Source organism: Labeo rohita, chromosome 19 (genome assembly GCF_022985175.1).
Source record: "Labeo rohita strain BAU-BD-2019 chromosome 19, IGBB_LRoh.1.0, whole genome shotgun sequence".
In the NCBI taxonomy this organism is placed as follows: domain Eukaryota; kingdom Metazoa; phylum Chordata; class Actinopteri; order Cypriniformes; family Cyprinidae; genus Labeo; species Labeo rohita.
This window is the reverse complement of record NC_066887.1, coordinates 12,261,035-12,286,690: the sequence shown is the minus strand read 5'-3', so window position 1 is coordinate 12,286,690 and position 25,656 is coordinate 12,261,035. Positions and strand designations below refer to the sequence as shown.

General features: G+C 33.3%; 1 protein-coding gene across 8 annotated transcripts in view; it reads right to left on the bottom strand.

Moving 5' to 3' along the window:
• Nucleotides 1-25,656, bottom strand: part of spire1a (spire-type actin nucleation factor 1a) — a 60,607-nt gene that overhangs the window by 18,440 nt on the left and 16,511 nt on the right. For all 8 annotated transcript variants that reach the window (XM_051137390.1, XM_051137392.1, XM_051137391.1 and 5 more), the window contains exons 3-7: nt 11,943-12,176; nt 7,121-7,246; nt 940-1,011; nt 654-818; nt 1-32 (exon numbers count right to left, since the gene is read on the bottom strand). The exon at nt 1-32 is cut by the window's left edge and continues 55 nt beyond it. In XM_051137390.1, the coding sequence (XP_050993347.1) occupies nt 1-32; nt 654-818; nt 940-1,011; nt 7,121-7,246; nt 11,943-12,176 (629 nt within the window). The remainder of the gene's footprint in view (nt 33-653; nt 819-939; nt 1,012-7,120; nt 7,247-11,942; nt 12,177-25,656) is intronic.

Below are 25,656 nucleotides of genomic sequence, written 5' to 3'. Positions count from 1 at the left end.
TTCTTTAACCTTGGAGGAATGTCACCATTGACCTACAGCAGACAAAAGGCACAGCAGGGGTCAAATGTTAAACATGTTGTCAGTGAACTAAAACCTTAAAAATCTGTGTCATTTGAAAGAATGCACAAGACGCATTTCAGACATGTGTCCTGTCTAAAGAATGCATCAAAATAATACTAGTGACAACTATGTGTTATTGTCTAATTCTATGCATTAATAACTAAAGGCAAAGGTGTGGTAGGTGAACAAATACTGACTTATTATCTCATACGATTCAAACTGGCCTATCATGTAAGGCGTTGGCTGTTACGTGGCATCTCTTTGGAAGTTTCGCAACCTTATATGTTTATTTTTAAACCGTAACCTCAAGCCATCTTGATATACTGTTTCAGTCTCATTGACTTTTTCCAGTTCAACCCTATAAAACATTTTTCTACCCTGCAGCTTCAAAAATAAGCCTGCTTGATTTATGATAAGCAAAGTAAACATTGTTGTGGTTTATGATTTCTGTAACAAACAGCAATAAAAGTGCACAGCAATGTGCGACTGTACTGTTGGTACAAAGTGAAAAATGGTTAAATTAAAAAACAGATTTTGATCATAAATGCTGACATGACCCAATTCAGGATTCATTTATACACATGCACACTGACCATGACTTTGCGAAGTTTGTAACGTTTGGAGCGGATGTCGTCCATGAGCATCTCGTAAGGCGTAAGCTGGAACTCGATGGGTAGAAGGTTATACTGACGCTCCTGCACCTTCTTCAGCTTCACACCGTGTCGCAGGTCCCTCATCACCTGCACCCAAAACCGTGCCTACGCAAAATATACGCAACATGTAGTTAGCCATGACTAATGACTATCCAACTGAACCTACACACACTTAATGTACAATCTGAAAGCATTCAGAGAAATGAGCTTGTCGGATTGTCCTTACCCAGTCTGCGTTTTGCAGCTCATTCAAGTCTCTGACAGGCTCCTCTGTTTCTCCTTCCATCTTCCGTAAATTCTGAAAAAGAAAAGACAGAAAGAGATATTAAGTCTTGTTTCCGAAGTTTTAAACCGGGGGGTTGTAAGGTCCATAAACAGATATTGTGCCATATGAAAACAGTTTTTTTTTCCCAAATTCTGTTTTATTTTTGTTCAAATTCAGTTTTTTTCCTTTTTAATTTTTAATTTTAATATTTTCTAGACTCTGGTCGACCAAAATTTTATTAGTTGCTTAGTTTTAACTTTTTTTTTTTTTTTTTTTACCAGAAGTGGTGAAGTCACACAGTCCTTGACGGACAGATTGTTAACGGCTGGTCTATGTGGTAATTTAGTACATCTAGCAGGATAGCCAAACGCTCACCTATCATTCACCAAATATGGCTTTTCATCTGAAAGATGTAGTAGCAGCTTTAGATGGCAGCACAATCTAACGTTAACCTGAAAATGTGCACTATTGAAGTGTCTGTGCAAAGTGTGGAAGCTAAAAAGTGGCGCACTTACTGCATGACAGATGGAGGTGTCGGTGCACACACTTGCTCTTAAAATACTCAATTTTTCTCATTCAGATAAAAGTAATACATCTTTCGAATCCGTAAAGACTCTACCTTTATTTGTGTGCACTCAGAACAACAATAAAACGTTGTGCTTTTGTAAAATAAAGCAAACACGAGCTTTCTGCCGTCTCGTCTCTGTGAACTTTCGCAAAACTACGAAACTCTGTGTATATTTGCCTAGTAGACATGAAAAATAAATGTATAGAGAGTGAAATGTATACTTTTAAATGAACCAATTCTAATAGAAAACAAACATTCTCAGATTCTGTAATCCATATGAAACATTCATACAGGCGCATCACTACTGCTGAGATGACGAGTCAGTGTCACTGAATTCATCTCTTAATCCGAGAACAAAGAAAACGCTAGTTTATCAATAAATTATTAAACCATTAATGCAGTGTAATTGCTGTTTTTCCCTGACACATTCATAATTCTTATATCTGCTGGTGCGCTATGGCAAGCTTTTTTGTGTGGTGTGAGCACTTATTAGGCTATGTAGGCAATTAAAGGCTCATTATTATGATTTATATGGTTTATTAATAAATGTTCGACTAATAGTCGACTAACGCTTAAAATGAATGACTACTAATCAACCAGAAAAACATTTAGTCGAGGACAGCCATACTCTGTTTCAATGGTTAAATTAAAAAAATATTAATCAAAAAGCATATCTAATTATTTTTAAATCATGAAACTTATACTATTATTAAAAGGTTAACAAAAATTAAATTTTTATGGCCCTATAAAATGTTTTTTCCTTAAATTCAGTCATATTTTTACCAAATTCTGTTTTCTATTAATTTACTGGATTTCATTTGAATGGTTTCATTAAATTTGAAGAATCAAAAGTATCTCTAATTAATTGATTTTATAAAAATTTAATTCATTATTATTTTATTATTATTATTTTCAGAAATACTGTGCTGTGTATTTACATTTATCTGATAAATAAATTCTGCTAAATATTCCTTAAAAAATAATGTTGCAATAATAATTTTATTAGTAGTAGTAGTAGTACCATCATTACATTAAGTAATATTATTTCTGTCACAGTTTCTTCAAGTTAAACCAAACTTAAACTTTTATTTTGACAGGTTGCTATGAAGACCTTTAAGTGTCTGTTTGTATATGATATGACCAAAGTTTTTCTCAAAAGAAATGGTAAAATGCTCATGAAGTGACTCTCAGAGCAGTTCTAGAAATTATGTTTATGTATTCATGTACTCATATATTGAGGCGGCAGAGGCTGAAAAAACAGCGAGTGTCACACACGCTTCAGTAGGTGAACACGCAGAACATTTAGGATTCATATTTAAATAGTATTTTTGTGGCCTAATTTTCACAGACACTAGTCTATACTGCATTTTGATTTAAGTGTACTGACCTACTTTTGATTTATTCATCTAAAATTGAGCAAATTCCGTGGCATTCCACATTATACAGTAAATTCCATTTTCATGACTGAGTTCCACGATTCTGTCCAAATATATGTCATAAAATGTATTGTGCATTTCTTTGGTGTTGGATATGTACAACGACATGGATTGTCCTCAGTCAGGGGTCAAATAAGTAAAAGTCACTGTGGACACTCTGGCTTGTTTGTAAATCGATTGACTCTCATGTGACTGACAGTCCCAGTAAGCATGCCAATATTAAGACACGATCAATACGCAGCTAATGCAGTCTTTAACTACTTTAACTAGTCTGCCCTACAGCCACCTCCACTGATCCACTAGCAAAAAGGTCATTTCCACACAGGGTTGAAGTTAGGACAACGACATCCATATTAGACACATTGGTTGTTTCACCAGCACCAGGTAATTGACAAGCTACATAACGTGTCTGGTAAACGACAGCTGAGAGCATACTCTCATCTTGTTTGTTTTGAGTGGTTTGACATTCATGACAAAATAAATGAGATTCACCATCACAGGACCAATGGAATTGTGTACGATTAAATTAGGATTTCTTCCGGCATAGCCTTCGAATTATGTAAGACAGGTTTATAGAACAATAAATCATTCTTTTGCTGTCGTCCTGGATTGCTTATTAAATTCCTTTGGTGAGCTCGCAGACACCCTCAGAAGAACTGAACGTGAAGTAGAGACGTGTGTCCCCTCTGGGGTTTACCCTGCCTTGCCCAGATTTAGCATGAATGAACAGAAACACACACACAGAGCTAATAATATCAGAGCAGAAAGGGTCTGATCTCTTAAAACAACACGACTGTGTTGCATCACAAAACACAAGCCAAAAAGACACATTTTGTTCATGCAAAGGCAAGAAAAAGAAACACAGACACAGAGGGGGGAAAAGTGTAGACTCTCTGAATCATCGGAGCGAGACTATTCTGTCAATCTGGCGAAGATCAAAAGAACCGCTTGACTGATTCTGCCTTTTTTCTCCTGCCCTTTTCCACTTGCTCTCTACACTCCTTTCCTCTAAAGCAGGGGTGATTACTTAATCCAAATTCTGGAAAAGTACCATGGCGCAGTGTTTAGTTCCAAACTTGATCTAACAAAACTGTCAACAGATTTGTGCTGCATCCCAATTTTTGATGCTTTTATTCTAAAGTGTGAAAGATAGTATTTATTTAGAATGTGCAGGTATGAGGACAAACATGATATGTTTGATTAGAGATGGGACTAAATTCTGGTTCAGCTCCTGTTTCACCCACAGACATGTGACCCCCCACCCAGTGCCACTTGGTGCTGGTGGATTAGGTCTCCTTTTTGAAAGGAGGAGGAGCTACAGTATAGAAAGCAGGTTAATGCAAACTAATGCCTCTGAGAGAACACATTCAATAGGATAAGGCTCATATTACATGGTGTTCACATGCCACTTGATTGCATGTTACAGTTTAAACAGCCACACTCTGTACTAAAGAGGACTAAACTAGGCTGGCCAGGCTGATTGTAGAACAATCCCCTTAAAAACAGCTTGTTATGAACCACGTCGAGTTTAGGGTTACACAACTCAAGCAAAGAGTGTACACAAATATATAATACATCATTAATTTTAAAATGCAGATAATGCAGATATAGTCTTTTATATAAAAATTATTATTTAATTAAAAAAACATGTCTCTGGTGCACTAAGCAGTTGATGCTGTTTACTAATGAAATGTCTTCCCAGCATTTATAACTGATAACAATGAAAACGTCAGAGCGGATCTCTTCAAAAAAAGGTTCTGCTTGACTTGATGGGAACAGGTTGAAGACATGCAGTTAATAGATGGTATGAAGGCTGTGTTATATGCAAATACTGTGTTGACGAGTTAAAGAATGTTAGCATCTCAATCCTGCAGATAAATCAAAGCACCATGTGCACTCATCAAAATGTCACCATTTCATAAAACTTCATAATAATGTTTGTTTATAAATCAAAATCGATAACTGATAAATTGAAACACATTTTTGACAGTCCTCTCAGTAATTTTGCCACTTAATAAGTGGCTTAACTTATCAAGCTGTACTGAAGAGCTTGTCATACTTTGTCTTTATATTTACAAATGTAGGGCCCTATGATTTCTGTGTTGCATAAAATATGGACTTAATTGTGGAATCTAGTAAATTGAATTTACAGTGTAACGTGGAATGTTACGGTGTTTACCAAATTTTGGATGAATAAATCAAAAGTAGGTCAGTACACTTCAATCAAAATGTGATATGGACTAGTGCCTGTGAATATCAAGCTGCAAAAATACCATTTAAATATGAATCCAGCATGTTCTGTGTGTCTCTGTGTGAATGAATGGCGTAAATGTCTAGTTTCGTTTATTAAACATAATAAAGCGTGCATGGTGCAAGCTTTTAATAAATTGCTGTTAAATTGTGTACGTTTCATAGTTTCAGTTACAGAAAAGAAGCTGAATCCAGTAAAATAAAAACAGGAAAAACTGAATTTGGAAAAAAATGAAATGGTATTTGGGAAAAAATTAAATGGATTTCATAATAATGGATTTTTACAGTAATTATTACATACTCATAGCTGAGAAAATACATGAAGAGTTCAGATGCAAAAACCTCTAAATCCATCTGACATATTCTTTAAAATGAGTATTTCTTTCTGGCTACTCTGTATAGGTTTCTATGTAAGTACTGGTACTTCTGATTGGGCTGAGGCTGGAATTTATCGAGTTTGAAGTAAAAGTATTTGATGGATGTATACTGTGTGTCAGGAGCACTCAGTATCATTATCTCATTTTTGACCGAGATGGCTTTTAGCTGGTTTTGCATCTGAACTCTTCACATATGTGACCCTGGACCACAAAACCAGTCTTAAGTCGCTGGGGTGTATTTGTAGCAATAGCCAAAAATACATTGTACGGGTCAAAATTATTGATTTTTGTTTTATGCCAAAAATCATTAGGATAAGTAAGGATCATATGCATGAAGATATTTTGTAAAATTCCTACTGTAAATATATCAAAACTTATTTTTTGATTAGTAATATGCAATGTTAAGAACTTTATTTGGACAACTTTAAAGGTGATTTTCTCAATATTTTAATTTTTTTGCACCCTCTATTTTCAAATAGCTGTATCTCTGCCAAATATTGTTCTATCATAGCAAACCACATATCAGTGGAAAGCTTATATATTCAGCTTTCAGATGATGTATGAATCTCAATTTGGAAAAATTGACCCTTATGACCGGTTTTGTGGTCCAGGGTCACATATTGCTTAAATTTGTCCTTGTTATAATTAAAGGGGATTATAGAAGGATCTCCTTTAATACTGAAAGAAAATAAAACATCTGTGTAGATGTAGATGTGACCACAAAACCAGTCATAAGGGTGATGTTTATTTTTAATACCACACCATATATAATCTACAGTCTGAATAAATGAGATTTCCATTATTGTATGGTTTGTTAGGACAGGACAATATTTGGCCGAGATACAACTATTTGAAAATCTAGAATCTGAGGGTGCAAAAAAATCTAAATATTGAGAAAATCACCTTTAAAGTTGTCCAAATGAAGTTCTTAGCAATGCATATTACTAGTCAACAATTAGGTTTTGACATATTTATGGTTGGAAATTTACAAAATATCTTCATGGAACATAATCTTTACTTAATATCCTAATGATTTTTGGCATAAAAGACAAATCAATAATTTTGACCCATACAATGCATTTTTGGCTATTGCTACAAATGTGTTACTTAAAACTAGTTTTGTGGTCCAGGGTCACATATTAGTACAAGCCTTACTGTCTTAAAACCTGATGAAACAAGCATATGACAATGTGTTGGGTAATAAAGCACTGTTGGTTTCAATCCACCTCCACAGTGCACAGCCTATTTCTGAGTCACTTGTGCTTTCAGCCTACTAACTCCATTCAAATGATAAACACAAACAGCCTCAAGAGGCTTTCAGTACTGTGTTGTACACTTTCTGTGGTTTCGGTAAAGGTGCAAAATGAGAAACACATACAGAAATATATATATATGTGTGTGTGTGTGTGTGTGTGTGTGTGTATTTCTGATTAAAAAAGCAGCAGTTTCTTGGAAGGAACAAAACCTAATTGGCACATGAACAGACATGAGTGTCATATGAGGGTCATTACCTCTTTGGCACTCTTGATCTTCTCCAGGAAGGTGCGTAGTTCCTTGGTCTCTGCGTACAGGGCTCGACATACGGCCTGGTAGTGGTTGGGTGCATCTGATGGACTGGGTAGGTGAGATGTGCACAGCTGGAGAGGAGAAAACAGTGAGATGTATATCACAACATTAGAGCCAAAATTTATGTCAGCAGAACCTTTTTGACCCAAAATATTTACTCGGTTATGACAAATTTCTCTCATCTCATTAAGCACCCTCTGAGATTTAAAGGCATAACACGTAAGTTTTCGCCACTAGAGGGCACATATTCAAAACAATAAAGAAACAAAGGCGTAGTTTGATGATGGGATCGTTTACAACCTCATTTGGGATCGCTTGAAGCCGCATTTAAAATACATTTTGCAAGTTCAAACTCGGGGCACCATACCAGTACATTATATTGAGAAAAATCCTGAAATATTTTCCTCAAAAAACATAATTTCTTTACGGCTAAAGAAAGAAAGACATAAACATCTTGGATGACAAGGGGGTGAGTACATTTTATGTAAAACTTTGGAAGTGGACTTCTCCTTTTAAGTATCTTTGGGGATTTCCATGTTTTCTACAAAATAAAACTGGAAAAATCAACGGTGTATGATGTCACCAGAAGCCGACACAATGACACGGTCCATTACACTAGTTAACTGCTATTTCTCCGAATTTAAACTTTCTTCGAAACATTTGGGATAATGTAAGTACACAAGTCAGCAAAATATATAACACTGTTCCAGTGGTTTTTGGATGTTTTAATCAAAAAAACGTACATACTGTGCCTTTAAGTACACTCTTTAGATTTTCATTTTAAGATTGAAATAATTATTACCATTTTATCTACTCACAAACCCCAGTTTAAAAAACTCTGCATAAGACCACTTATTTGTTTAGGCAACCATCATATGACCACGTTCTTGTCCCTTAGATTAAGACCAAATATAAAATCAGAGTAAATTGAATTTTTAATTTGAATTCTATCCCATTTCAATGTTGCTATAAATATACCACACGCAGAAAAGCTCTCGAACATTCCACTGCTTCGTCCCATTCATGAGCAAATTGGTTACAGTACGACTTTAAATCATTAGTAATTGTCCTGTTTGTCAACAAGTCTCCTTCCTAAAATAGTCAGCTGCATTTCAGAGCACACAAGCGCATTTAAGGTCAATGCAGGTCTCCGTCTGATAAGTTAATCCTTGGATCTTTACGCAGCTTTTCAGAAAATCATTTTCTGAATCTATCTAACAAGTTAACCCTGGCGTTTCACATTATGTTTTGGCACATAGCTGGGAGCCAAACCCAAAGCTTTCATGCCTGTGAGGTCAAAAACACAGGCCTATTTAAAGTTCAGTGTCTCAGGTATCTGACACGTATCTTAAAATGCACAATTACATCGACCAAATACACCTCAAACCAGCTTAATCACATTTTTTCCCCAGACCTTCCCTTGAGCTCTGCCCTCTTCAGGAATGCCTTGCACAGCATAGATTCACCATTTCCGTGACGTGTTTTGCTAAGAAATCAAGCTTAACGAGAATATTGTCTACGACAAGAGAAAGTGAATACAGCTTGGAAAAAAATAAAACCTGCTAAACCTGACCAGAGAGAGAGATTAGAAGCAAAAACGGTGGAAAAAAGAAAAACATTTAAGGAGGATGTGGCAGCGGAAGTTAAAGAAACACTCCAGGAAGCCCTTTTATTTCCCCGTTCCAAACAAACGGGCTGAGATAATGAAAGAGGCACATGCCTCAAAGGTAATCCACTATCTTCTGCTCTCGTCGTCTTTATTTCCGTCAATCTTTCTCTGTCTAAATACAGAATTTAAAAGGTTTCACCAGGTTCAGCTTGGAGAAATCTAATGTCACGGTTCGTTTCTGCACTCAACCTCATCACTGAAGTCAGAGACTGAAAGGAAGGCATTGAAAGGACAGACCTTATCTAACAAGTCCTGAAATGGCCCTCCAGAACATAGAGTGACCCAAACTGACCATTTCCAGTTTGTCATTGTTTGTCACTGAACAGCTTCCATGGGTGATTTCATGGCCAAGAACAAGTTAGAAGACAATAAAAGATATTCCTTATTACGATTTTATTTCATGCTATGAAATGCATTTCAGTCTGAATCATATTCTTTCTTTCCACTGTAAAGAGCTTCTCCATTAGCATATTGATAAATATGACTGTACTTTAAAATAACTGCGGCTGCTAAGTGTCTGAAGGCCTAAGGAGTCTCAGGGTAATGCTTTACTGGAGTGGGCCTGAGGGAGCAGCATAATGAAAACCAGCTGAGAGAGTCATTCTCAGTAAGTAACCCTTACACTGATCTTAAGAGAGAACAGATACAACCAACTCAGAATCTGTGATGAAGATCTAGCTTCCCAATATCCACAATTGTTCAATAATCAAACTCAAATATATTTAAATATTAAAATTCAATATTAATTTTTTATATGACATGTTATTAATAAACGAATTATATGTAATTAAAAATATATTTGAACATACATTTAAAGGAGAAGCCCACTTCCAGAACAACAATTTACAAATAACGTACCTACCCCTTTGTCATCCAAGATGTTCATGTCTTTCTTTCTTCAGTCGTAAAAAAATTATGTTTTCTGAGGGAAACATTTCAGCATTTTTCTCCATATAATGGATTGATATGGTGCCCCGATTTTGAACTTCCAAAATGCAGTTTAAATGCGGCCTCGAACTATCACAAACGCGGTTGTAAACAATCCCAGCCGAGAAAGAAGGGTCTTATCTAGCATAGCGATTGGTTATTTTAATAAAAATAATACAATTTATATACTTTGTAATGTCAAACGCTCGTCTTGTGTTCTCCCTCAACTTCAAAATCGTCCTATATCGCTGTTTTACGTTTTTTGTTAAGGGTGTTTGATCTTCTCTGCATGTTCACTTTGCAAAGACTGGGTTGGTACTTCTGCAGTGATGTAGGATGATTTTGAAATGATTTTTGAAATTGAGGGAGAAAATACGATTGGAGTTTTTCGACATACCTTAACTGCCTTGGAGGCAGAATACACAGAGTTCAGGGAGAGCAAGACAAGACAACTTTGGAAGTTCAAAATCGGGGCACCAGATCAGTCCATTATATGCAGAAAAATGCAGAAATGTTTTCCTCAAAAAGCATAATTTCTTTACGACTGAAGAAAAATATGAACATCTTGGATGACAAGGGGGTGAGTACATTATATGTGAATCTTTGTTTTGGAAGTGGACTTCTCCTTTAATACACATTACAATTATGGTAACATTTTGATTAATGAAAATAGGAGTTCACTGCATTGCATCCAACAGATTGTATTATGCATTTCATAAATAATAGGGCTGCAAAACGACTAGTCATGATTAATCAATTCAAAATAAAAGTTTATGTTTTCATACTATATGTGCATGTACTGTGTATATTTATTATGTATATATAAATACACACACATACATGTATATATTAAGAAAAAATCTGTTAGATTTACATGTAAAATATTTATATTTGTATATAATATAAATTATATATACAAATTATATTATATTATAGAAGTTCTAATTATATTATAGAAGTGTTTACATACGATACATAATTTTAAAAAATATATATACATGCATATGTGTGTGTGTATTTACATATACATAATAAATATACACAGTAAACACATAGTACGTAAACATAAACTTTTATTTTTAATCGATAAATCGCAACTAATCATTTTGCAGCCCTAATAAATAAATAAATAGATGCATTAATTAATTAATTAGTCATTTTGGTTTTAAAAATTTAAATATCTACATTAATTCTTCAATAAAGCAATATTTATGCAAATTAGTTAATCAAATATATATGTATTTAATTAAATTTCAATTTTGACTGTGTTTAAAATATTGATAAAAATAGCATTAGTAAATTGTACCCAATACATTTTATGCATTTAATAAATATAATATTAAATATTAAAATATAATAAAACATAATTTTGATTTAAATTTTTTTTTTTAAAAGATGAGATCATTAACACATAAATTATTATTGATGCAAATTAACTATTAATAAATTAACTGTATTTAATAAACAAAATAATATTTACATTTTGACAGATACTCATATAATTATTCTATATTATATTATTAGATATTATTATCTAAAATGTTTATAGCATTTGTAAAATGTGTCCCATACATTTTATTATGTTACAAATAAATAAATTTACGTGATACAACCTGAGGATGGCAAATTAGATTAAATTAAATTACAAAAAAAAAAACTTAAAGGGATAGGTCACCCAAATATGAAAATTCTGTCATTAATTAATCAATGCGTGTCAAAAACTGACACAGAAGAGAACAAAAAGTATTCTCATAGATTCATACAATGACGGTTGAACCACTAATGTCACATGAACTATTTTAACAATGTCCTTGACAAAAACGACTCTACAAAATGACATTAATGTGGTTGTTGTGTTGCTGTCTATGCAGGGTCAGAAAGCTCCCAGATTTCATTAAAAGTATTTTAAATTTTGTTCTGAAAATGAACGAAGGACATGAAATGGAAAGACCTGAGGGTGAGTAATTAATGACAGAATTGTCATTTTTGGGTGAACTATCCCTTTAACTTACAAAATATTCACCAAAAAAATAACTGACAGGCTATTGGTGGATTTTGTAACTGACCAAAGGGAGAAACACCACTTGTGTTAATCAGACAGTTAGGCACGGTTGTTGGCCAATGCTAATAATGACAAAATGGCCAATGGATAACGTTCTATCAATACTCACAGAAATTATATCACGATAGCCACGGATGTTGGAGACTTCTGTGGGTTCTTCCTCTCCCTCATCCTCTTCTTCCGTCGCCTCATATCCCTCATCGGGACAGTCTGTTTCAGTGTCTGCCATGTTGGTCATGAGGTCGATGAGCTGCTCCAGAGGAGGGCTGAGCTCTCTCTCCTCATGCTCCTTCAGGCCGTAATCCAAAGCCTTGTAGATCATTATACCCAGAGACTCTATGATCTGTAACACACACACAGTCACATTCATTAATTGAGAATATATAACCATAAAATCATGACATCAGAAGCAACACGTGCTATGACATAAACCTCAGTTTTACGAGCCATATCATGACCACTGATAAAAGGCATCAGAGACTAGCTCAAAAGAAAGAGAGTCAACAACCTCTTGGATAAGCCTCATTACAGTCTTATGACTCTCAGAAGCCTACATGCTTTAATGGAGGGGGAATTCAGATGTTCAGATTTGGCAAACGATGGATATTTGACTCAAACAGGGCTTGAAAATAAGGTCCAGTTGTACATTTCTATATTCTATATAATATTCTATTTCTTTAATACATTTATTTATGTCTGTATTAATAATATAGTAAAATTCTATATGAATATCCCACCTTTCTGCCACAATGCCATGATGCAAAGTGTTAGTACAGTAAATCCATGGTAAATGATGGCAATTCATAGACTGAAAAGTCAGTACTGTTTCTCACAGCGCTGTTTAGTGGTCGCGCAAGTACGGAAGCCGGTTTCCGCCACTGAATAAAAAACAGTTACTGTGACATTTTATCTCACAATTTGAACTTTTTTTCTCAGAATTGCACTGATATCACTGCATGATAAAAACTCACAGTTGCAAGATATGAATCAGAATTGTGATTTATAGTCATAATTGATATATAAAGTCACAATTCTAACTTTTTCTCTCAGAATTGCGTTATATAAACTTATATTTGCAAGAAAATGTCAAATTGTGAGATAAAAACACTTTTTTTCTTGCAAATACGAGTTTGAATCTTGTAATTCTGACTTTTTTTCCCCTCGCAACTGTGAGTTTATATCTCGCCATTCACATTTTTTCTAGCAAATGCGAATTTGTATCTTGCAATTCTGACTCTTGCAAATTGCAAATTTATATCTAGCAATTCTGACTTTTCTCCTCGCAAATGCGAGTATCTCGCAATTCAGACTTTTCTCGCAATTGTGAGTTTATATCGCAATTCAGATTTTTCTTCTCACAAATACAAGTCTGTATCTTGCAATTCTGACTCTCATTACGAGTTTATATCTAGCAATTTTGACTTTTTCTCTCTCAAATGCGAGTATCTCGCAAATGTGAGTTTATATCTCGCAATTCTGACTTTATTTCCTCACAAATGTGACCCTGGACCACAAAACCAGTCTTAAGTCGCTGGGGTTTATTGGTAGCAATAGCCAAAAATACATTGTATTGGTCAAAATTATTGATTTTTCTTCTATGGCAAAAATCATTAGGAAATTAAGATAGATCATGTTCCATGAAGATATTTTGTAAAATTCCTACTGTAAATGTATGAAAACTTAATTTTTGATTAGTCATATACATTGTTAAGAACATTATTTGAAGAATTTTAAAGGCAATTTTCTCAATATTTTAATTTTTTTGCACCCTCAGATTCCTGATATTTAAATAGTTGTATCTCGGCCAAATATTGTGCTATCCTAACAAACAATACATCAATGGAAAGCTTATTTATTCAGATTTCATATGATATATAAATCTTAATTTAAAAAAAATGACCCTTATGACTGGTTTTGTGATCCAGGGTCACAAATGCGAGTTTGTATCTCGTAATTTAGACTTTTCTCGCAATTGTGATTTTATATACCAGCTCAGATTTTTCTTCTCGCAAATGCGAGTTTGTATCTTGCAATTCTGACTCTCGGAAATTGCGAGATTATAACTAGCAATTCTGACTTTTTTCTCGCAATTCAGTTTTTTTTTTTTTTAATCACAAATGCAAGTTTGTATCTTGCAATTCTGACTTTTGCAAATTGTAAGTTTATATCTAGCAATTCTGACTTTTTTCCTCACAAATGCAAGTATCTCGCAATTCAGATATTTCTCGCAAATGTGAGTTTATATCTCTAACTTCTAACTTTTTCCTCACAATTCTGACTTTTTTTCTCGCAAATGCAAGTTTGCAACTCGCAATTCTGCCTTTTTTTCCCCTCGCAATTCTGACTTTTTATCTCGGAATTGTGAAATATAAACTTTGAGGAGAAAAAAGGCTGATATGTTCTCAGAATTACGAGTTTATATCACAATTCTGACTTAACTTGAAATTATTAAATCATTATTTTATTAAGAATTGTGAGTTCGTATCTAGGGATTCTGACTTTATTTCTCTGAATTGTGATTTTATTTCTCTGAATTGCGAGTTTATTTCTCAGAACTGCAAGAATTGCAAGTTTATGTCTCGCAATTACCCATTTTATTTTTTATTCAGTAGCGGAATCGGGCTTCCATACGTGAGCGAACTTGTCGTTTTAGCAAGAAAAAATAAATAGGGATAATTATCATTACTCTTTTATCAACCAGCCCTATGACACATCACAGCCTACAATATATAAATTTCCTAAAAACAGCAGCAATGTTTAGTTTGAGCCTCAGGGCCAGTGAAAACAAGTATCTTTCAATGCATCACGTTTCCAGATAAATATTAACACACGGAGCATCCCGGCATTATCCACCACGTGCCTGACTGTTTTTGTGAACAAAGATGCCCTCTGTTATCATATCAGCCATCAAGCAGTTGATTGACTGGCCTAGTGGTGTTTTGTACAGTTCAATTTAATCAAGTCAGAATAAGTTCAGGCAGCAGGAACGGATGTACTCGTGAAAATCAGCATGGGAATCACCACAGCTTGTGCTCACATCAGGAGACTGACATGACCCGACAGCCAACGAGCGATCAATTAAACCTAACTAATACAATTGAGCTGCGAGAACAGTTCATGCAGAGCAAATTACATTATGCAATTCCTGAACGAGTGGTAAAACCAACTGTTTTTTCATGCAAAACATCCCAAAACAGCAAATAGAAGGCCTAGATCAAATAAGGAAATGTAGATAATCCACATAAAGATTTGTCCTCAACCCTTTGTCAATAAACTACAACCAGGCTCAAACATAGTATAGAGAATTAATTATGTTTATAAAGGAGGTTATACGAAACACATTATCAGTGAGAAGATAAAAACCATCGTAAGTGAGTCTCCTATACATTTCAGCACTTCCACTGATATCTCTATATCAATATTGACACTTTTACAGGTGTGGATTTGCAAGAGTTCATAACTGCTAACAACATGCTGTGTTCCAGACTTTAATCCTTCTCATGTGGAAAACAAATATTATAAGTGTCCTCCGCTTATGTAATCTAATCCTCTGTGTAACACTGCAGCGAGTCCAGCCTGTGTGGGATTGTAAACACAGAAAGAGCCCTAAACAGTTTGTAGAAGGATTCATTCATTACTAGCAGAGTTGTTTTTCGTAGTTTATTAACACTTAAATAGGAGTGGGCAGCGTGAACAAAATCTCACATCTTACATGAGTAATTTTGCATCACCATAATGTTATAAATTGGGATCCATTAACAGCATAATTCTGACCAAAGCAAATAAGATGATAATTTTAATTTTCAATAAAAAATGTACATATACAATGTACTGTTTACTAAGAGTTAAATGTCATTTTAAACTTTTTTTTGTTCTTGCAATTCTGAGTTTATATCTCGCAATTCTGACTTTTCTCTTGCAATTCCGAGTTTATATCTCACAATTCTGACTTTATTGCAATTCCGAGTTTATATCTCACAATTCTGACTTTATTGCAATTCCGATTTTATATCTCGCAATTCTGACTTTATTGCAATTCCGAGGTTATATCTCGCAATTCTGACTTTTTTCTTGCAATTCCGAGTTTATATCTCGCAATTCTGACTTTTTTTCTTGCAAATGCAAGTTTGTATCTCACAATTCTGACTTTTTAGTCACAATTCTCAATTTTCCTCACAATTGCGAGAAAATTTTGACTTTTCTTGCAATTCCGAGTTTATATCTCGCAATTCTGAATTTTTTCTTGCAATTCCGAGTTTATATCTCGCAATTCTAACTTTATTGCAATTCCAAGTTTATATCTCGCAATACTGACTTTTTTCTTGCAATTTTGAGTTTATATCTCGCAATTCTGACTTTATTGCAATTCCGAGTTTATATCTCGCAATTCTGACTTTTTTCCTCGCAAATGCAAGTTTGTATCTCACAATTCTGACGTTTTAGTCACAATCCTGAATTTTTCTCACAATTCCGAGTTTATATCTCGCAATTCTGACATTTTCCCTCACTACTCTTAGATTATGAGATATAAACTCACAATTGCAAGTTATTCCCCTCAGTTTTGAGAAGGATAAAAAGACTGATATGTTCTCAGTTCTCAGTTTATATCTCGCAGTTCTGACTTAATAACTTGCAATTGTGTGTTATAAATTCAGAATTGTGAGTTTATATCTCGGAATTAAATTTTCATGAATAAATGGTCAATATTAAAACATTGCACTATTAAATAACATCAGTGGTTTTAAACACTACCATGTGCATTTAGGCATCACAACATTATAATGTCCAGTATGTAAAATAAATATTCATTTTGAGATTTGTTTAAAATTTCATTTAACTGTTATTAAACGATATGTACATATTGTAAAGATTAAATTTAAGTATTATTAAGTAAGCATTATTAAGTAAGCATTACATAATGGAGAAGGTAATCATACTGTTAAAACAGAGGTAGTGTTATTGTAGTATGATTGATAATATTTTGGCTAATATTTAGAATTATTTTTATATTTTTTGTTTTCACTTTAATTTTAGTTTTTGGTAATTTTGTTCTTTTTTTATCCCATTTTTATTAGGTTTTGTTTTTTATGTCTATATAATTTGTATTCTTTTTTATATTTTTAATTTATTTAGTTGTAGTTATTTTAGTACTTCATTAAACTAACTAAAAGAAAAATTTCGCCTCAGCAACTAGTTTAAATAATTTTTTTTTTTAATTTCAGTTAACATTTATTTCATTTTAGGTAACGGGAATGTTTTTATGGTTTTACTTTTTGAAATTCTTGAACAAAGTAAACAAACATGCAATATTCATTCTGTAAATATTCTATATCAAGTCTTGCTCAGCAGTGTTTTAGCATTACTCCATGTTTTTTTGTTGCTCTCACGTGTAAATAACATAAGTCCTGCTTTCAGCTTCACAAATATCTTAGTCTATAATCTCCATAACAAACACAATCTTTCATTGTTGTCCTTTTATTCCAGTTTATCCAGGTGTGGTCAACATCAACAAAGCATTAAATATCCACCTCAATTACACATCTGGGAGAGGCAGAGCTTTACATAACATAAGGATGCCAAAAAGGGGAAGTCAGGAAGATGAGAATGCTGTATGATGATGCAGATAAAACGACAGCTCATCGAGTGGCTTATCATCTGTTAAATAACAAAAACGTTGTTTGGCAGAAGTCAGTAACTAACAGCCCTAAAGCTAAATGCAGTTGTTTGGCTTTTACAAAGCTGCCTGTGCTAAAATGTAACAAAGATATTATTTTATTTTTTAGTTTATATATTGTTTTATTTTTTTTTTTACAGATGCCTTGTTTTTGCAAAACTACAAAAGTAGATCTACTTGTTCTTGCAGTATCGCGTGCTTGAGATACTGTACTTTTACGCTTACATGCATGTAATTCAGAGGCGGTGAAGGGTGTGACTGTGGGAACACTGAGTTCCTGCAGACGTCCTGAAACAGTGGAGGAACACAGGACTATTCTCTCTGCAGTTTCTCTTCAGGCTTGTGACTCAGAAGTAATGAGAGTGAGAGAGCGCAGTGATCCTGGAAGAAAACTGACGGGAAAGACACACTAACACATGCAGACTAAATCCAGTCAGAAGCACATGACTTGAACTAGCCTTATTTCATGATAGAATTTGTGTGCTGAACAGCTCAACATCATCATCGTCTACCTTCTGATAGTGGAGACAGTTTGTTGTATTTGGGCTGTCACGATTATGAAATTTGGCTGACGATTAATTGTCAGAGAAACAATTGCGATTATGCCGATTAATTGTCTTTTGGCTTTGTTTTATGGCTTTGACATACATTTTTTATGCACTTTGTTTAATAAATTGTTAACAAGGATTGTGATTAGGGACAAAAAAACTAGTTTTACATCTAAAGATTGTATTTTAGGCAAGTCGTGATGATTTGAGAAGGCAAACTGATCTAACAGAACAGTCTTTCACTGGCTGCTGTTTGGTACTTTTAAAACAAAAACAAATATTTAACCAACAAAACATGCTCCAAACATTTTTCTAAATGAACTTAATAAAAAACGAAACAAATATTATCACTGTGCCATTACATACAAAACTGAACTATTTTAATAGCTGAAATAGTAGTATAAGCGGTTTTGGGAGAAGGGGGATAAAAATAAAAATAATGCAGATTTATCAATTTTATATATATATATATATATATATATAATATATAATTAGGGCTGTCAAACCATTAATCGTGAATAATTCCATACAAAATAAAAGTTTGAGTTTGCCTTATATTTCTCTGTGTACTGTGTGTAATTATTATGCATATATAAGTACACACAAATTAATGGATATATTTAAGAGACATATGTGATTTATGTAAAAAATATTTTATTTATATATAATATAATTATATATATTAAAAAATATAATAAATGTATACTTGCAAATATTTCTTAAATATATACATGAATGTGTTTGTATTCTAGATATACATAATAATTACACACACATATATTGGGCAAACACAAACTTTTATTTTGTATTCGATTAATCGCGATTAATCGTTTGACAGCCCTAATATATATATATATATATATATATATATATATATATATATATATATATATATATATATATATATATATATATATATATATATATATATATAATCATGTATATATATAATCATGTATATATCATCATCATCATAATAATAGTGCAATGCATAAAAGTATTTTTATGGATATGCAAAATAAGTCATCCAATTTTTTATCATTACCTTGCATGAAATTACAATTTTTTATTTTAATTATTCCAAATTATTATCAGAATTATTATTTTTTTAAATCATCAAAATCATCCAAAATATTATATAGATATATAATATTCCCACATCCCCAGTTTGTTGAGCTTTTCTCAAGGCCTGATCTAAAGATGAACATTCATATCCCTAACAAACTGTAAAAAAAAAAAAAATAATAATAATAATAATAATAATATAAAAATAAATTAATTAACAATAATAATTTTATATATATATATATATATATATATATATATATATATATTTTTTTTTTTTTTTTTTTTTTTAGTTTGTTAGGGATATGAATGTTCATCTTTAGATCAGGCCTTGAGAAAAGCTCAACAAACTGGGGATGTGCCTCACAGCAGTGATGTCATGTGAATTGGACTGAGCGAACACTAGCCCATGTCTTCATTGTTTTGCATAGTGTGAGACAGGGAGAAAGGAATGCACCTGCATCATCATTGCGAAAACATTTTAGCGAGGTGAAATATCACATAGTGGATTTGTGGCAGTTTGAGGCCAATTTTTTAAGTTTGAAATATGTATATTGACTAATACAACTAGGCCTGTCGCGATTATTAAATAACCATCTGATTGCGGTTATTTCATCTAACCGCGGTCAATTCAGACAACCGCGATTATTGTGCATGGAGGCATTGTATTTTGTTTATGTTTGTTCATGCTGCTTCACAGAGTGCGTACTGTCTGTGTTGCCATGATCACTCATTACAAGTGCTTTTTGGGCTTGTTGTTTAAGCTCGGATGAAAAAGCGATCTAACTAACTCGAGCTTTCAAACTAAGCAGACACGAGTCACTACATGTTGGTCTTATTTTTAGCATAAAGCATTTGGTTTTACTTCGGTTTTTTATGGTTTCTGCCGAGATCTGGCAACACAGGCTCCTGTTGCTCTGGTACTGCTTTCCCTGTGATTCACCCATGTATTCACCACACATACTACAGAAGAAAGACACATCTATGCACGTCAAAAACCTTAATTATTATTATTAGAATTTACTAACATAAAAATTACGTTATTTTTATGTAAAAAAATTATAATAGTATTTTTACAATATTATTATTATTATTTCATACTAAAATGAAAATAGCATTATTTTATATTTTAGTCTAATATCATTTTATTATTATTACATATTTTATTATATTTATTAATTAATATTGCATTTTTAACTTGTTTATTATTATTATTACTATTATTATTAACAACAATAATAATTATAATATATACACTGAAAAATCTGCCTTTTTATTTTATTATGTTATTATTAAAATTTACTAACAAAAATTATAGAATTATAATAGTAGTTATTATTATTATTATTATTATTATTATTATTTACAAATAATAAAATATAGCAAAGAAATTAAAGATGAATAATAATCAATATATCTTGTAGATTTTTTTTTTTTTTTTTATTCTATATTCTATTATTTATATATACCAGAACTATTACAATTAATAAACCTATTGAATTAAAGCAGTGATTCTGGCTCATTGATTGCAAAACTGATAGACTGTGAAAGTCTAATAATGTTAACAGCTGATAATAGTCTAATTCAGACAGTTATTTACATATTAAGTCTTTTCAGTCTCATTTCAGGGAAAATCAAGACACGTACCAGCAAAAAAACGTCCTGACACTAACAAGAGCTATCTGTCGGTCACAGTTTGGCACAGTTTGGCACGGCTCTGCTTCCTCTATTGAGTTAACATGCCAGTGCCTTCACACAGATGTGTGCAGCAGTCAGCTGTCCGCTATAGCATCGGCATGTGGCTCAGCACACACTCACACACACGAGCACATGATGCGTGACTGAATGTGTGCACAAGTGCAGACATAAGAGGCCATGTTTGTCTTTAACTACTTAACAAGGTACCACAAACAAACAGCCTTCATATCCAAGACTTTTCTGAACCATTACAGAAACATTATTAAGAGGATGACCTAAAGCAGACCTGAAGCATAATCAATAACACAGCTTGTATGGAGTCCAATCACATTATGCAAAAGGAAGGGAAGATTAATGGGTTATTTATTTATAGACAACTGACCCTGTTAAGACAGACCATCTAAAACACAAGATGAGACAGGCTCTTCATCACTGTTCATTCACACCACTTATGTCTGTCTACTCACTAGGGGGTTATTGCACTAATCACCAGAGTGCACACTAGGAAGAAATTAACATCAAACTCAAGATAAATTTCTTACAAAGACCAAAAAGGAAACCATTCATTAGTTGCAACCTCAGACTCATTCTATTGATTAAGGCATTAAATAGCAGGCAAACTCGATATCCCTGATGTTTCTGATTGCTTTGTATTATTGTCGTTAAAAATTGATATTTACAGACACATCAATTCTGAATATTTAGTACTAATAATACTCAGTTTCCGCAGAATCAATACAAGTGCAGTTCATGATCTGGTGTTTATTTTCATATCTGAATAATTTCCAACATTTGTGGATAGATTGTTACAGTATTTCACTAGATTTGCAATGAGAGGCATTTGTAAATCTTTTGTCAGAAATATCCGCCAAAATAAGAGAGTTTAACTTTGGTAAGTGAATAAATTGCATAAGTATTGTAATTTCATTTCTGTAAACTAAAGTAATATATTTATTATGTAATATTAATGGAGTTTATAGTGCAGTTGTATTACAGTAGTAATATATTTCTTAGAATTATCCTTATTATTATTGTTATTATTACTATTATTATTAATATTGTTAATATTACTATTATTATTATTATTATTATTAATTTTATTTATTCCTGGAGCCATATTAAAATTGCAACATCTCTGGAACTGAAACATACAGGGTTAAAAATAAAGATGGCAATAGGAAAGTTTGATATCTAAAAGTGCATTACGATATCTGTAATATTTCTTGAATTACAGGCATGTGAACTTTGGAGAAAAAAAAAACATTTTTTTTTGAAAGGTCAATATTGGCACATAATGCAACAGGGTCATTCCGGACATTTTTACCTGAGATTCATAGCCAAGTTACAGTGGTGTAAAAATTACTTTAGAAAGATGACAGCATCATAATGTTATTTTTACATAGAGATTGGTAAGTCTGTTAGTAAAATCTGTTGACTTTAACAATGTTTGTTGCATTATCTGCCAATGACGACCATTCAAAAATAGAGAAACAGCACTTTTCAAGTTGTTTTCTCCAAAGTTTGCATGCCTGTAACTCAAGAAGCATTAAAGATATTCTAAAACCCTTCTACATATTGGGTCTTAACAAACGTTCCTTTTAGCATCTTCATATTTAAGGCCCTATATGCACTGTAAAAAACAATTTGTTGAGTCAACTTAAAATAATTTGTAACCTGGCTGCCTTCAAATTTTAAGTTCAGTCAACTCAACAAAAGTTTATTCAACTTGAAATGTTAAATTATACTAAGTGACAACTGAGATATTTGAGTTGAATCAACTTAAAATTTGAAGCCAGCTGGGTTACTGTTAAGTTTAGCAAACACAAATATGTAAGTTGTTACGTAGTACAACCTAACATTTCAAGCTGAATAAACTTAGTTGACTGAACTTAAAATTTTAAGGCAGCAGGGTAACAAATTATTTTAAGGTGACTCAACAAATTGTGTTTATTTTTTACAGTGTGATTTGGTTCCAGAGATATTGGAATTTGAATATGGCTGCAGGGGTAAATCATTAATTTGTACACATTTTCAGTGGTCAAAAACCAAATGTGAGTCAATTTGCAAAAATATAAGACCTCTTCTTTTCTTCTTCAAAGAGGAATGTCTGAAGAACAAATACTGTTGAAAACTAGAAATGCATCTCGTTTTAGGGCTGCACGATTAATCGCACGATGTCTTGAGGCGCGCTTAGTCAATGAAGCCGGTACTTTGATTAGTAGTAAAGCTCCATCACGTGCGTTCAGCTGGAGCGGCAAGTAATACACAGAGCCGTAAAGCACTGACAAGCTACGCCAAATCGCGCGCAAAATCGAATTCGTGCCTCAAGACATCGTGCGATTAATCGTGCAGCCCTATCTCGTTTCCCTCTGTCAAACAATCTGCATTGGAAATACCATATCTATTTTCAATAAATATCCTTTTTCTATTGTTTGCATGTCTAGAACTCAAGAAGTATTAAAAATATCACAATGCAATTTTAGATTCTAGTTCTCTCAATGAGGCTCCATTTTCAGATTATTGAATATTACCTGTTTTCAGTGGTCAAAAACCAATTGTTGGTCACTCTGTATATAGCTGATACTTATTTTATTTAAAGAACAATGTCTGAAGAATAATTAATGTTGAAATTAGAATTGTATCCTGTTTTCTTCTCTCAAATCACTATGTACAGAACATACCTGTCTGAGTGCTAATAATGCACTGAAATGGTCAAGATGAGGCACATTACCTTTCTCTGTAGTCTATTCATAAGATTCTATATTTGAATCAGTTTCAGAGATATTTGGAAGAAAGGATCATTTCAAATTCCAATATCTCTGGAACCAAACCATATAGGGCCTTAAAAATGAAGACGCCAAAAGGAAAGTTTGTTAAGACCCAATATCAAAAAGTGAATTAAGATATCTGTAATATTTCAGGCATGCAAACTTTGAAGTAAAAACTTGAAAAAAGCTTTTTCCCCATTTTTGAATGGTCACGATTGGCACATAATGCAACAAAGATCACTAATGTCAACAGATTTTACTAATAGACCTACTAACCTCTGTGTAAAAGTAACATTATGATGCTGCCATCTTTCTGAAGCCATTTTTACACCCCTATAATTTGCCTCTAAATCTCAGATGAAATGCATCATTTTGACCCTCCTCTACAAAACAGTGGATTACTCAGGAAAATATTCATGCATGACATTTAATATGTTGGCTTTCCTCACAACACATGTTTATCTTGCTTCAGAAAAATAAGAACAATATTAAAAATTTGAGCCAGGGAAGTTTTTGGTTGAGATTTGTTTGATTTGACACAGAATTTTGGTTGATTTGTCCAATACATAAATACATACATACTATGCAAGTCAATGGCTACCAGTAACTGTTTGTGGCTACCACCATTCTTTAAAATATCATATTTTGTGTTTAACAAAAGAAAGAAATTCATTCAGATTTGAATTTACATGAGTTAATAAATAATAAAAAAAAAAAAAATCTGTGAACTTTTGCTTTAATATATCAGATGTTCTCCATTTATTTCTTGACCTAAAAAAACAGACCACTCAGTCTGCGAGACCAAACATTCATAAACATAACCCAAAAGACTTTCCAAACCGTTCAGAAGTGTTTCCATAGCAACATACCATTAATAGTTATTCATTCACCAGGTGGATTTCCAGCACTACCAAGAATAACCCATATCAACACTGGTAAATCTCTGCTCATTTCAGCCAAAATGATCTAAGCAAATGTTCCCATCTGAACAGTTAAATCTGTGCAGTCTGTCGGTTTGACTCTCTCTGTAAGATGAGACAGAGATCAGTGATGGTGGAGGGAAAGAGGTCACTCATGTGGAACTGAGCTGACAGGAGAGAACCAAAACATCCTGCCACTTCTTACACACATATAACACTGCAGCTCCATGACAAAGAATATGAACACGCCTGGATTGACCTCCCACCACAACTAGTGAAACTGACTCTGGAGTGATATTTCATCCAACTCAAAACATCTAAATTCACATTATGATGCTGTTGTTTTCCTTTCTCCCGAGCTCTATCCGTCTCTCACGCTACATGCTAAACAATGAAGAGACAGGCTACTGTTCTCGGAGCGCTTCTCACATGACATCACTGCTGCAAGGCAAAGTTTCTTCACCATTTTCCCAGCATCATATGGAGATGAGCCACTGGAGATGACCAGAACAATGCCATTCTTCTCTATTTCGCACAAGCGCATCATGTTGAGTTTTTGAGGATAAACTCGAGGCAGGATTTTTGACCATGCATGTGGAGCACCAAGACCACACCTTGATAAACTTACAGTACATATAGTTAAGGTCAAAAATTTACATCCCCATTTCAGAATCTGCAAAACGTTAATTATTTTACCAAAATAAGAGGGATCATACAAAATGCATGTTATTGCTTATTTAGTACTGACCTAAGTAAGATATTTCACATAAAAGATGTTTACATATAGTCCACAAGAGAAAATAATAGTTGAATTTATAAAAATGACCCCGTTCAAAAGTTTACATCCCCTTGATTCTTAATACTGTGTCGTTACCTGAATGATTTACAGCTGTGTTTTGTTTTGTTTTTTTGTTTAGTGGTAGTTGTTCATGAGTCCCTGGTTTGTCCTGAAAAGTTAAACTGCCTGCTATTCATCAGAAAAATCCTTCAGGTCCCACAAATCCTTTGGTTTTCCATGATTTTTGTGTATTTGAACCCTTTCCACCAATGACTGCATGATTTTGAGATCCATCTTTTCACACTGAGGACAACTGAGGGACTCATATGCAACTATTACAGAAGGTTAAAATGTTCACTGATGCTCCAGAAG